Source organism: Pezoporus occidentalis, unplaced genomic scaffold (assembly GCF_034315485.1).
Source record: "Pezoporus occidentalis ecotype Australia unplaced genomic scaffold, CSIRO_AGI_Poc_V1 ctg145, whole genome shotgun sequence".
NCBI lineage: Eukaryota > Metazoa > Chordata > Aves > Psittaciformes > Psittacidae > Pezoporus > Pezoporus occidentalis.
In genome coordinates this window covers 1,180,190-1,194,770 of record NW_026913263.1, presented here as the reverse complement: position 1 = coordinate 1,194,770, position 14,581 = coordinate 1,180,190, and the positions used below count along the sequence as shown (strand labels likewise).

Here is a 14,581-nt window from a genome sequence, read left to right as displayed (position 1 = left end):
TGAACTGCACAAACTTCAGGAGGTTTCAACAAGCTGCAGCTCAGCCAGTACTGCTGGTGGGCTGCTCTGCTGCAGCGTGGAACAGCACTCTCAGCACCAGTTCCACCCAGGCCCAAAGCACATGAATCCTTCACCCAACAAGGGGCACACATTGTTAAGCAGAGAAACTGCAGTTATAGACATTACTTGTGATCCCAGCTGGAACATCTCACCCGCAGCAGGTCCCTTTTCAGCTCAGCACACTGCAATCACTCTGCTGTTCCTCCATAAGAAGGACAGGTACCGTTTACTAAACCCTTCATTTCTTGCAGCTGCTTGGTTTTCTCTGGAAGAAACTTGGCATACAAGAACCTCATGCTATCTTGTAGGATCTAATAATAACTGAAATGCACAAACACAGCAATAAGTAGATTTAACTATGAAAGAAAGTTGACTATTATGCAAGCTACCAACAAAACACCACATCTTTCTTCCTGGCAAGTGGCAAACCCACTCTTCCACCAGCCAGCTGTGACTCCAGAGAACAGGATGGGGTCTGGCTGTCACCTCCCCATGAGAAGGCAGCCATGCACTCAGCTGCCTAACAGTCACCAAATAAATGACATTTATTGAGTGGCCTTTCTAAAATAAAAAAGGCTGCTTTCAGCACACATAATCACATTCATAAACTGCACAAGCCAGTGATGCTTTCAGCACAAAGCTCCACTTGGAGCAGTGTCAAGAGAAGAAAGGCAGGAAAAGAAGATTCACACACACCAGCATTGTCACAGGCAGTGCTCCACACAGGGTGCCAGCCTCAGGACGCAGCCTCACCTCCAGTTTGGTAACACCGTGCCTGTTGGAGGCAACACAGCACGAGCAATGCTGTCAGGACAGGGCTGTGGGAGGGGGAAATGGCACGAGGTAGCTCAGCAGCCACCACTATGAAGTGAGGCATCATGCCAAGATGTCAGCCCTTCCATTCCTGGCTGCTCCATCCCCAGAGAGCAAAGGGAAGCAGAGGGAAGTTGAAGGTACGAGGTTCCCCTGTGGAAGGAGCCACTTCTCACAAGGCCCAGCAAGCAGTAGGAGTGAAACACAGTTAGATTTTTCTCTAAAGACTAGATCAAAACAAATAAACAAGCAAGGATCAAGTGACACAGAAGGGTTCAATTTAGCCTTAAGATGATGGGTAAAAAGGCAGTACTGATGTCAGAAGTGCCCACACATTTTTGCTGACAGGCCAAAGAGGCAGGCAGGTGCTAAATGGGTTCATTTAGAAACTGGGACTGAAGCACGAGCAAATAGTAGATGTGTTAGATGCGTTGCATTTCTCCATCTCACAATAAAAATCACATCAGAAACAACTACAACCACCACCACATTTAAAAGTCAAAAGACAAGAGCCCTAAAACATAATCCCATCATTACATTGGGGATGAATTTAGCCCAGTATCTTGAATCATTTTTTGACATTTCTCAGCTTTTAAACCCAACATAACTGTAGCAGAGCACAGCAAGACTGCCAACAGCAAGTTCTGCATCGCAGCAAACCCAGTGCCAGGAAGAATGGCTCAGTCACAAGCAGTTCCCCAGCGTGCAGCCAAGGAGGGGCACCAAAGCATCCTTGTGCATAGAGAGTAACTGCTTTGGGCTGATGCTCTTTTGGGCTGTGCTCTTGGAAGTGCCGTCATTCTGCAGGAGGGAAAATACCGATCGGTCGGGTCACTGATCAACAAAACTTCATGCAAACAAAACCAGAATAAATAAAACCCTAAGAGCTGGTAAAGAGAAAAATACTGGGGTTTTTCTCCATGTCTGTGTAATCTAACTTTCTTCCCAGAGCAGCAGAGAGGAGGGGAAAGCAGAGTGTCCCTGAAGCTGCAAAGCTTACCTGCCTCACTGTCCTGAAACCCTTTTCAGTTTGCAGGTCTTGAATAATTAAACACAGTTTCTCCCACCCTTTTTTCTCCTGGTATTCATGACACGCTGCTGCAGAAGGTTTACTTTCACCTAGGCAATGGGCATCCCTCCCCCTACAGAGGTCCTGGAAGCACATGAGCCCACACAATACTTGCCCCAGCCTCGATGCCAAGGATGTGACACTACAGTGAACACTGAGTAGAGACCTCTAATTTATAAGCCTACCTCAGACATGAGGAAATGGTACTTTGGCTTCTCCTGGGTCTACTGAGTTTGTTATGGAGCAATAAAAGGATGTTCAACCACTCACAGCTCAGAATCTGACTCAATCTTCAACACCTGATAGAGTTGAATATTAGGTGCTTCGCTCTGCTTAAGCCTGTCTCTATTTTGGTGTCCATGTTACAGCTGCCAAAAATCTGCCTGTGAAACCCAGCATCCGTTAGGAATGCAAACAAAGCACTGCATTCACGACCCTCCCTGTGCCACACCGTAGAGAAAGTATTCACTGGCCACAATAAAGAGATATTATTACATGAAATTTAATAGAGATGAGAATTCAAATACAAGTGTATCTCTGATTCAACAGAAATTGAATTGGTGAGAGCATTATACATTTTTGAAGCATAAGTGGCTTATACAAGGTCAGCTCTGAAAAATATTTAGAAATCTGCCCCTTGGTTTGCTTTCTTATTTGAAGAATGAATGTAAACTCAGACTTCAGAGATGGGATTCTTCTGGGCTACAGAATATTAAGTGCCCACTGGAGAAGAAAAGAAGCCTGACAGCAAACCAGGCTGGCAGCTGGTGACAAGAGAAAAGTTTCAGGACACAGCTCTGTTGTGAGTTGAAAGGCATTAGTATTTGTAAGAAGAATCATATCCTCATTTGTCACTTCAATGGAGATGGATACAACACTCTTTCCCAATTCTTTCCACCAATTTAACAGTTTAAGCAGTAACTTTCTTTGTGCTTGGAAGACTAAGAGGCTTTGGAGCCTGAAAGTTCGAGGAAGGCTCCATTTATCCACAGATCAGGTATGCAGTGGCAGCTACACCGTGAACCTGCACTGTGCCTGCCACATCGCTGATCTTAGCTGTGAAAGGGTGTTCCTACAGGAAACGAGGCGAGTCTCCTACTGCCCTTGCTCTCCCTTTTGGATAACACTGACTTAATGCTCTTGTGAGACACACATCTTCCAGGTTATATCCTAAGCAAATGCCTCTGGTCCACAGCCATGGGCTCTGCACACTTGCAAGCCTTCCCATCACCGAGTGTCACACAGACAGGCCGGGGAACTCGGGCTTGATCCTTCACTTAGTGCAACTTGGATGAGAAAACCTCACCAAAGTGAGTATATACTTTAACAAAACTACCCCTGCAAATACCATTCCTACACATGGGCAGCTGCCAGGACTTTCGGCACACGATGTTCACATATCTCTGTTCTTGTGTCTGTACCCCCCCATCTTTCCCCCCGCCTTCTCTGGAGCATAAGTTGCTTTCTAACATTACACAGATTTTTGCTCCAATGCACAGCATGATCTAACTCGCACTTCATTGCTCTGCACACCTCGTCATTTGCACATGAAAACAGCAGTCTCTCTATCCCTCCACTTGCTGCAGATTTCTTCCTCCTCCTCCATCCCCCACCTCCCGAACCCTCCCAGCAAAACTCTACTACAGAAGCTGCAGTGAAGAGGTTCACATTACCAGGACTCCATTGCTTTTACAAAATTTACTAGCGTGCTGTGAAGCTTCATAAATAATTCAAGGTAGACAACCTCTGTCAGGTAAATGAACGTGCCTTTTGTAATCCATCACTCCAGGTTTTCTATCATCCTGATGCACATACTCACTGTAAGCACAACCCATATTGATTCATGAACTCCCCAAGTGTCAGTGTGGGACCGGGTAGCACAACAGCTTTGGCACCAGCAGAACACAAGGAAATCCAAATTCTGCCCAGGGCTTCAGTGGAGTCGTAATAGAAACCCACTGGTGCAAAAGTAGCTCCAAGCTGGTCCATGGAAAGAGCAGCTCCATTCCCACTCTGTGGACAATGCAAGGAGGATCATGGTTGGGAGGAGGAAGTGGGGGGCAGGAGACATTCTTATTAAAGATCTCCATTCCATTTCATTTCATAAAGATCTCCATTTTCATTCTTATTAAAGATCTCCTTCATTCAAGAACTTCCAGGATCTTTTACACATACCAGAGCTAAAACTCATGTTGCACCCTGTACTTCTTGGGTTTAACTCCACACACTTCAGTGGTGGTACTGCACAAAGGCACCTGCCTCATTAGAGAGATGCAAACACTACTTCTGCCTTGGCAGCTGCAGCCAAGGCTTTATCACCATCAGAGCTATTGCATTAAATGCCTTATATCCCTATTTAGCACCCAATCTGATTACTATCAGCAATTATCTCCTCTGGAGCCCTCAGCCTCAATAGAAGTGATGGGGAAAGGCCCTATCCTGGGTCTCCTGAAAGGCAGTCAGTCTCACATGCTCTCAGGAGAAGGTGTGCTCTACACAGCTCCTGCACTGTCCCCACTAGAATGGAGCAGCTTCCAAGGAGCTCTAACCACAGGCAAGAACAATGACCTTGCACAGTTAATGAATAGATACAGAACCCACAGACCATGCAACGTTTGTCTGGCTTGTCTGCATTCAGATCCTGGTGTCTCCTGACCATGCAGCCCTTTCACTGGCGCAAGCTGATCTGGGTGGATATGCCAATTGCTCATGCATCAAGTCAATGTGAGAAACAATTTACAGCGGAAGAATTAATTCCTTTGGTCTGTGCAAACATCCCATCCCTGGCAGTGCTCAAGGCCAGGCTGTAGACAGGGGCTTGGAGCAACCTGCTCTAGTGGAAGGTGTCCCTGCCCATGGCAGGGGTTGGAACTGGATGAGCTTCAAGGTCCCTTCCAACCCAAACCAGTCTGGGACTCTGCAAACACCTTTTATTTCTTACTACATTTATAAGCAAAAGATAACAGCTGAGACAGAACCAGAAGAGTCATAAGACAACTGTCAAAAGTTACATTCTCCAATAGATCAAATGATTCAGCCTAAAGAAACACACACAAATAGCTTGTTGACACAAGCCAACTCTCCAGTAACAACAGCTTGTACAACCGCATTCTCCATGCGAGCCAGCAATAATAAACGTGAGGATGAAGCCTGGGTTACAGGAAGAGCTCAAAAGCAACAAAGTACTACCAGCACCCTGGAAAGGAAAAAAGAACTCTGCTAACAAAACACATTTTGCTTTCAAGAGGCTCCTGGAAAAGTAAATATCGAGAGTCAGATACTCTCCTTTCTTGCTGAATATTCCACTCCAGTATTTTGCTTGGTAATGACTTCTTCTTTTATTTCATCCCACATGAGTATTTCGTTGGCTGAAAAAAGCATTGTCTAAATTGTACGGTTTGTGCACATGCACAACGTTGCAGTGTGCAGATGCCCCAGCACTTAAACCCTCAAGAGCCTTTCTGATGGCTTTTGAAGCCAACCACCAGGAAGCTCGTTCAAGGATAAATGTTCAGGTTTCCATTTAGCCCCTGCATAACCACATTCAGCTTTTAAGGGGCTGTTGCACACGTGCATACAACACACAGAAAGCTGCTTTACAATGAAGCTTCTGAACGATGCCTGTCAAACATCAAGCACAAGCCCATTTCTACCCTCAGGTCTACATGCAGGTGCCTTACTGATTTGTGGGAACTCACGTGCTCCCCCAAGAGAACTTGAATTAACAATTTTTCAATGTATGCAGTTGAAAAAATCAAGCTCCTGAAACCACAGTCTTCAAGGGGATCACTGAAGGCAGGATATGGTGTTGAAGTGTCACAAAGACAGGCAAGAAAGTGGTGCAATGCCCTGCTCTGTCATGCCTGCCCTTTCCCCATGTGAGTGAGACCTGAGCAGGAAGCATTGAAGAATGGTAGAAGGAACGGAGAAAATTTCTTTAAATGCCAGAGAAATACTGCAAATGGCTTTTAAAAACCTTCTGCTCCTCTCCCTGGGGCTGTCCTTTTAACTCTGGGCAGTTCAGGGTGCCCCCACACACCCCAAAGTGGATTCTGCCACTGATGCACAGCCCGCGTGGGGCTGTTACAAGGACACTGGCTGTTTGTGCCTCCACTGGGTACAAGTCCTCATGGCGGTTGCTCAGCCCTCCCAGGGATGGAGTGATGTTATCTCAGTCACTCACAGGGTAAATGACCCTCCCAGGGAGCTGTCTCTCTGGTCTGCTGAGTGTAGCAGAAGCCAGGGCCGTATGCCCACTTCTTTGCTGCTCCTTTCCAGGTAAGTTCCCTTCCCAAGCATCAAACCCATAACTGGAAGAGATTTTCTGACTGCACGGCAGCTGAGCAGTAGAACAAGAGAAGGGGCTTCCTGTACCTGGCATCTCGCAAACCCTAAAGCTTCCAGTCCTAATAGAGTTACTTATTTCAAGTCCTGCTAGCCCAGATGTGCCGTCACTACAAGCATCATTAAACTCATTTGGGGTGAAATGACACAAATACAAATCAACCTGCTACAAAGAAGCAATTAATTTGGTAGAAGCAGCCTCAAGCCCACTTTCCAGTGGTGATGGGCACCTATTAGGCCTTATTGCTCTCAGCAGGAGCCTTCACTGCCCACTATCCAACAGGCACACTGGTATCATCTCCAGCTTGCTGCCCAAAACTGCTGCCTGCACCTGACAACAGCTAAATCTCATGTCAGAGAGGCAGGACGGGACCCTGGTCCCCAGGCTGGTGTCTTCCCCCGAGACATCCCTCTCTGCTCTGCCTGGTGGATCAGAGCTGCCCTGCAGAGCAGTGGTGGAGTCAAGATTCCCCAGCGCCACGCAGCATACTGCACACACCTGCTTCTTCACAAGAAGCAAATGGCTCACCACCCCCTAGCAGATGGTAATTTTCTTTCAAGTCCAAGTGACAAAAAGCCTTTCTGCACAGTGAGGAGGGGGTTTGTTCTGCTCCCAGGCAGCTGTACAGGCAGCCCCATTCTCCAGCGCTCACATGCACACAATCCCCACTAACGGGAGGCGACAGCAATACAGGTGCAGGACTCCCCTGACTGACCAGGCTTTCAATCATTCAACACCAATCTCTCCAAAATTAAAGCAGAGGATGCTACTGGGCTGCCACAGGAATCCCTCTGTGGACTTCATTTAAAGAAAAATTAACTGCACCCAGCAGCCTTCCTTTCCACAGCTATTAATCCCATTGACCACACAGATGCATGTTCTGGTACGTGATCACTCCTAAAAGGAGCCTTGTCAGTCAGTGGGCATCACCCAACAAGCCCACCCCAATGGGTTTGTTCCAATCTGGAATTTTGCTTTTTAAATCTCAATGAGAAATTCCCCTTTGGACAACTGGCTGAGCTGAGCCTTCCTTAGCTCAGCATAAGATGATTAAAACCATGCTACCCGGGAGAGAGATAATGTGGAACATGAGCAATTTATCAGGGACAGAACCAAGAATCAACCCACAGAACCTCTGTTGATACTTAATACAATTGTAACCAAAAATAAAACAATTCAAATAAATTGCTCTTTATTTCCTTCTTTCCCCCCTTAGGAAAAATATCTTAATCGTTCAGTCTGCTGCCTGTCAGAAGGAAACAGTTCTGAGGCTGCTTAAAAAAGCAGCCTCATTTTTGAGTCCTTTAGTGACAGATGACTTAAGTGATTTACAGAGAAAACCTCCAAACAAGGTTTCTAATCAATGCTCTGAATCATGCACAAGGGTGTATTGTCCAAAGTAGGAGAAAATTGGCTTGTAATGGGAAGAATTTAGCAGCCCATCTCATCAGCTCCACTCAGCTTCCGACCAACAAACCTTCCAAAGAGATTTAAGTTATATCCAGGCTCTTTAAAAACAAGAAGGGTGCACACAGGTTACTATCCGGGGGAACAGTCAGTCCAGGAGTGCTGTTCAAGCCTTGGTGCCAGGCACCACTGTACTCCCATTAAATATTCCCTTCCCGAGAAAGCATCACAACAGCCCTCGGGCAGACTCGCATGGCATTTCAGCCCACACGCTGCTGCGTTAACCCAGCCAACTGCCCAGCAACTGTGCATCCCATCAAACAGCCATTCCCGACTCTTCTCTTCTCTGGGTTCACAAAACAGCTCATAAGGGGAATGAAATGAGCAGAAGACACTAGGTCAGGCCGAGGTCTTGCATCCCTTTTGTGCCTGTTCTCTGGATGCAGTCAAGACAGCGTTACTTCCCACCAGAGGCACACACAGAATTAGTGGCCTTTTCAGGACCGTACCTTGATGTCTGTAAGGAATTATGAATCTTTGGCAGCAGGTTTAGTTTTTACTCCTCCTGCTCCCTCAGTGCAGGATCAGACCCACTCTGGGAAGAGCACAGAGCAAACAAAACTCTACCCTAGCAAACTCCACCAAATTATCTGGATAAAAGTGCTTTGGCTAAAATCCTGGCACAGCTGATTGAAATAACACAGATAATGATCAGTCTAGGTGAGGGAAGGCCACTGCATTACTGACACATTACGTGCCTCTCAAGTATGTCTCTCCTGGTATAGGAACCTTATTAGAAAACTTTCTGCAGTTAGAAAGAAAACATAGCTCTGACTTATAAACTGGTACTGACAAGAGATTCATTCTATAACATGATTCTGCATTCTGAATTTAAAAGAAGAAAGCAACAACTTACAGCCCCTGAAAAGCTGCTGAAATACCAAAATCATCCCACAAACTTTATCTGTGCTTCACCGCATCCATAATCCCCTTTGCTTCTACAAGGATGCTCATGAAGTAAAGATTATTCATGTGAGAGCAGCGCTGGATCAGGCCATCAGGCTGTGGTTCTTGGAGGAAAACTGGCACGTTCCTTTTCCTCTCCTCCCCCTGTAGGTAGACATTTCTCAGGGTCTTATTCTGAAGGATTTCTGTATTTACATGAGCAAGGAAAGGGAGCCCAGAAGTCAAAGATATTCAGAAATAGAGATGCACAAACCACAAGAATCCATAGAGAATGTATCTGAATGGGCAGCGTTTCTGATCAAACAGGGAGCGCAAACAGCCGTGCCTCCGGTGAAGCCAGATATTCATACGCTAAGCTACAGCTCTCCCAATAAACAACACTGGTTCTTCTGCCGATAAGCCTTCTTTTCAGAAGGCCTGACTACATGCCTGTAAAAACGTACTTGGAGATCAAAGACATGAATTGAAGAGGCTTTCAAAAAGACTTCCTATGACATATATATAAAAACCGGATTTCTATCCTTAAGCAAATCGAAAATGACAAGAAAATTGCGACATAAAGCACTGCACATCCACTGGGGCAGCCCAAAGTTAAGGGCAACACTGCTATTATTAACTCTATGTCATTGAAAGCTTTCCCCCACCTTCAGAAACGCAGGCTGTAAGGACACGGTGGCAGCCTTTACTTTGAACCGTCTGGATTTTTGTTTTCAGTTTTGTGTCAACAAACCTCAGCATTTCATAACAGGGATGACAGCCTCTTAAAACACATCTCGGCAAGGTTCTGCATGGATGCGTAGAGAGGGAGAGGGCTTCAGGGTTATCACGGTATGCAAGAGAGCCGAACGTGTTAGCAAATATTCCCAAACATTAACTTCCAAAACACTCGCTTTCTTCCAAAAGAAAATCTATTTATATCCTTCCTGCAGCGGCTCTCCAGTCCCCCACCCCCTCACCCATATGAGCTGCTTTCTGACTTTTAATAGATCATAGCCAATTTCTGCCGGTCCAGAAGGAGGGAGAAGCACCGCCGGCTCGGACAGCCTGTGGAACTACCTATCTATGATTAGTTTATGCTCAAACTCCGGTGGGTACGGCCGGCTGTGGATACCATATTGTGTGCTTGAACCGAGCAGGTGGGGATGCGAGTGCTTTTTCGCCTTGCCCCGCTCTCGCCACGTTAACGCTTCGATCGCCGCCTGCACACCGGCACCCGCCGGGGAAGTTTGTGCTTTCCAGCAACTTTAAGTCCGTTCCTCGCCCCGCCGCTCCGGCGACCGGCAGGGAGCGGGAGGAGACCCCCGCGCCAGACCGCATCCAGCACGGCCCGGCCCGGCCCGGCACAGCATCGCGCCGGCCGCGAGCACCGGCAGCGCCCGCCGCGGCCCCGCCACTGCCGCTCCCCCGCCCGGCGCCGGCAGGCCCCGGGGCGGCCCCGCGATGTGCCACCGCGCCGGGCCGAGCCGAGCCGAGCCGCGGGGCGGGGGGTCCCGGCACTTACGTGTGCTGCTGGGGGAAGCTGTAGCCGTGAGCGGCAGGGACGGCGAGGAGCAGCAGCAGGGCCAGGTGGCCGCAGAGGGCCGGGGCGACGGGCGCCGCGCTGCCGGTCGGAGCCGCCATCGCCATGTTTCCATTAACGGCGCGGCGGGGAAGGGGCAGAGGCGGCCCCGCGGGGCGGCTCCCCCCGCCGCCACTCGTGCGGCGAGCGCGGCAAGTCCTCGGCAGAGGGGGCAGCGCCGGGCCGGCTGCGGGCACCGACCGCCGGCCGCTCACCCGCTCGCTGCCTCCGCGCGACGGCCGGCACTGAGCGCCCGCGAACCGCTACTTTCCCTCAAATAGGCGGGCAGCCGCCAGCCCGGCCCGGCCCTGCCTCCTCCCCGCCCGCCTCCCTCCCTCCGGTCCCCCGCGCCGCTCCGGCCCCGCCGCGCATGCGCTCCGCTCCGCCGGTCCCGGCCCCGGCCGGGGAGGTGCGGGCGGGCACGGGGCCGGGGCTCCATCACCGGTGTCCCCCCCACCGGTCTGTGCCCTGTCCCCCCCGGCGGGGCAAACGCAGGCGCCTCTCGGGTGAGTCCCTGCCTTCCCCACCAGCGCTTGACCTCTCTGGCTCCTTCCCAGGTTCCCGCGGGTGTTATCCCTGCGGATCGGTCGCTGCCCTGCTCTCCGCGTACCGCGTTTTTCCTTGGGGCCACTTCCCAGAGACAGATGAACGTATGGGAATCCCCAGTTACCTTAACTAATAACAGCAGCAGCGCTGGCTGTTTTCTGTAAAGCACACTGTGACCTGGGGAGCTTAATGAGCACAGTGATAGAGGACAGGCTAAAAACTCAAATAAACAATTGATAAACATAGCCCAAACCCCGCACTGTTTCTGAGCCAGACTTCTCAAGAGCTGGACTTTGCAACACTCTCTTCCGGAAAGCTGCCTGGAATTTCATCTTCTCCAAATCCAAACCCGAGTAGCTGAGTTCCATTGAAACAGGCCACTAGCAAGTCACGGTGCCAGCTGGCAAAGGCAAGAGGCAGGAACACTGACCACATGCTCTTATCTCCCTAGATAGCCTAAACCTGGACAATCACGGACCGTTTGTATCTAGCGCCCTCTTTAACTCCAGAAAGGTGTCATACTGACAGAACGGCCAGTGTCTGCACAGAGCTCTTGAGGAAGAGCCTCATGAACTATACATCAGCCTTTATACATCAGCAAAGGCGCCTTGGCCCTGCTCCCTAAACCAGTAAGGCACAGCAACAGTACAAGAGCCCTGGGCAGTGTGGATTTAAAAAATCTGCAGGTTTAAAAGCCTTCAGGCTTGGGAAGGGAGGATTTTGATGGGCAGAGGTCACTTCTCTGATGCACTCCATGACCTGGTTTGCAGGAGGGTTTTTTTTCTACCAGTGGATGGAATTGCCTCCATCCTTTTTTTTTTTTCTGGTGGGAAACAGAAACACTTTGGACTTACACAGGCCCAGACTCAGATTCCCCGTATCTAAAAGCGCTGTCTAAAGTCATGTGGTCACATCCAGGCACCGCAGATTTCATGCAGTGAGGATCACCAATACACAAATCGGAACAATGAGGATTTGATGCATCAGCTCCAGCTCAAGCTGGTCCACAGAGACAATTCTTTTCTTAAGGAGGCAGAGGAACAATTCACGTTGGACATCAGCAGTAAAACCACACTCAAATCCAGAAAATCAGACTTGCAGAAACATCAGACGCCAACCTGACATGTTCACCATAGATGGACATGGCAGTAACTCACTACTTGAATAAAATATGTGGGTTTTCCCTCTCTAGCTCCTGAACCATGTGCAAACTATGACTTATTTGCACGCTCTCCAGGACATGATGTTTCATCCTGTATTTGAACTGCACCAGACACACACAGTTTGAGCCAGGTTTACATGGGCTCAAAACCAGTCAAAATTACAGTTACTGCCCTGTCATACACAAGTTTCCAATTTACAACCCCCACATGTGTTTCAGCAGTAGCAAGTGGATAATCTCTAGTGTATACACAGGAAACAAGACAACAATGGGATAAACAGCTTGTCCACTGTTGGCAGTCAGCAGCAGATAGTAAACACTCTTCATTGTGTAGACTTTGGCTTTCCAAACTCTTCAAAGACAAATTCTGTTGTCTGTTACATCCATACTTTCATTCCCAGAGGACATGGATTAGCATCTGTCTAACACATAAAATTTAACTCAAGATATGGGCCCACAGGGTCCAGATTTCGGGTTTCTATTCTAACATGATACCCAGGGTCTAGGAGGCAACATTATGATTGCCAGATATCCTTTATAATATGCATAATGCAGAAAAATCCCACTCTGATCCTCTGTCCTGTAAGAAAAGCCCAGGGACACAACTGTGCATTGTCACAGCTATCAAATGCCTTCCCAATCGCCTGGCATCCAGCAGCTGGCTGCTGTACAATTGCAAATGCATCACATGTATGCAGCAGCCCCAACGCTGGATGCTCCAGCCTGTCCTCCTTGAACTGTGCACGTGTACAGAGCAACTCGCCAGCACAGGCACAGTGTCCTGACGTGTTCATAACAGTGTGGGTGATTTATTTCTTTGAGATGTGGCTCTCCAAAATCCTTAACAACTGTTTTGTTTTAATCCAGGTATCAATATCCTCGAGAGCAAAGTTTGATCTTGTAGTCTGTAGTACTGTAGTAGGAACAGACCTCTGGATGTTAAGTAATTACTTTCAAATGATGTTGCTGAGGTTTGTTAACAGTAAACCCTTGCCTGCTATGTCCCTGATATTATAAAGGACAATCCTGTACTGCTGAGATGAACATTTTGGTTTAGTGTTGTGCAGCTGGTTTTGTTATTTCAAATGCTTTTGACTGTGCTCAGCTCTGGAGCCCCCAGCACAAGAGGGATGTGGACCAGTTGGAGTGTGTCCAGGAGCCTACAGATATACTCCGAGGGCTGGAAGCACCTCTGTTATGGAGACAGGCTGAGAGGGCTGGGCTTGTTCAGCCTGGAGAAGAGAAGGCTCTGGGGAGACCTTAGAGTAGCTTCCAGTGCCTAAAGGGGCTACAAGAAAGCTGGACAGGGGCTTTTAAGAAGGGTCTGTAGGAACAGGATAAGGGGGAATGGCTTTAACCTGACAGAGGGGAGATTTGTATTAGACATTCAGCAAAAGTTCTTCCCTGTGAGGGTGGCAAGGCCCTGGCACAGCTTGCCCAGAGAAGCTGTGGCTGCCCCATCCCTGGCAGTGTGCAAGGACAGACTGGACAGGGCTTTGTGCAACCTGGTCTAAGGGAAGGTGTCCCTGCCCATGGCAAAGCCCCATCCAACCCAAACCATTTTATAATTCTACAATGACTATGTGGTATGTGTATCCGTACTCCCTGCAATGCATACATAGGTAGGTTGGGTTGTAGCAAACCAGTTGGAAACAGTCTTAAATGTAAAGGGGCAAAATCATGAAATTAGCCAAGATACATGGCAGGGAAAAGTGTGGATTCACACTTATGTGCTGCTAGATTAACCCTGTCACCTCACCAAAGCTCATTTCTCATGACATGAATGTATACACATTTATCAGGGGGCTTCTTTTACTATTAAAATGCTCCAACAAGCTGTGCATAGGAAAGTAGCATCCAGAGCCTGCATAAAACTATGTATTACAAGACCTTACGCCAAAATTTTTCAAAATCAGTGCTGCCCTAAAAGGGAGGGAAGGAAATCAGTGGAGTCACCTTCTACCTGGTACTCTGCTGAGAATGACAGGAAAGACAACATTGCTACATACAGCACCCTTCACATTTTCTGCAGCAGGTGCTGCTACACTGGCCTGTTTGAAAGACTAACCTGCAGCAGCAAGCACCCACCACCAAGGCACAGAAACATGGGCTTGAACACAGAGTTCAAGCCACAGCCTCCACAGTGGCTTGTAACATGTCAATGTAGGTTTTCAGAGCAAGTTTGAATCCACCTAAAGTCACACTGAAAGCACCATAATCTATACAGGACACTGTGAAATTCAGCATGATACCTGTAACTATCTTTGCTGACAGGGCTGCAGCAAAACAGGCAGCACCACTGCTGTTCTCCCACATCTTTTAGTGGAGAAGCCATGTAGGAGGCAGCTGTCTGAGTTGTTCTTATGGCTGATTTATTTGCAAATGCAGGTGAATGCTAAAGAAGGTGTGGGTTTAATTCTCCCTAGACTGATTGTTTCACAGGGAAAATGTGAGCCTTGGCAGTCAATAATAGCATGGACATGTTTCTTTTCTTGCTTCTTCAGGTGAACCAAGTCCAGCCTTCCCCTGCTTCTGCTGTCACACAGTACACTGGTGAGAAGCGACAGTCACCCACATTGTCCTCAGAAAGCACATCCCCTCTGTGCAGACAAAGTGACTGAGAGGAATTAGGTAGTAGGCTACTTCTTGCCCTCT

General features: G+C 48.3%; 1 protein-coding gene across 3 annotated transcripts in view; it reads right to left on the bottom strand.

Moving 5' to 3' along the window:
- CACNA2D2 (calcium voltage-gated channel auxiliary subunit alpha2delta 2) overlaps positions 1–14,581 on the bottom strand; it is a 233,437-nt gene that overhangs the window by 195,431 nt on the left and 23,425 nt on the right. For 2 of the 3 annotated variants that reach the window (XM_062610203.1, XM_062610204.1), the window contains exon 1: positions 10,162–10,490. The exons of the other annotated variant lie outside the window; for it this stretch is intronic. In XM_062610203.1, the coding sequence (XP_062466187.1) occupies positions 10,162–10,286 (125 nt within the window). In that variant the 5' untranslated portion in view covers positions 10,287–10,490. Of the gene's footprint in view, positions 1–10,161; positions 10,491–14,581 lie in introns of those variants that run through there. 3 annotated transcript variants of the gene reach the window in all.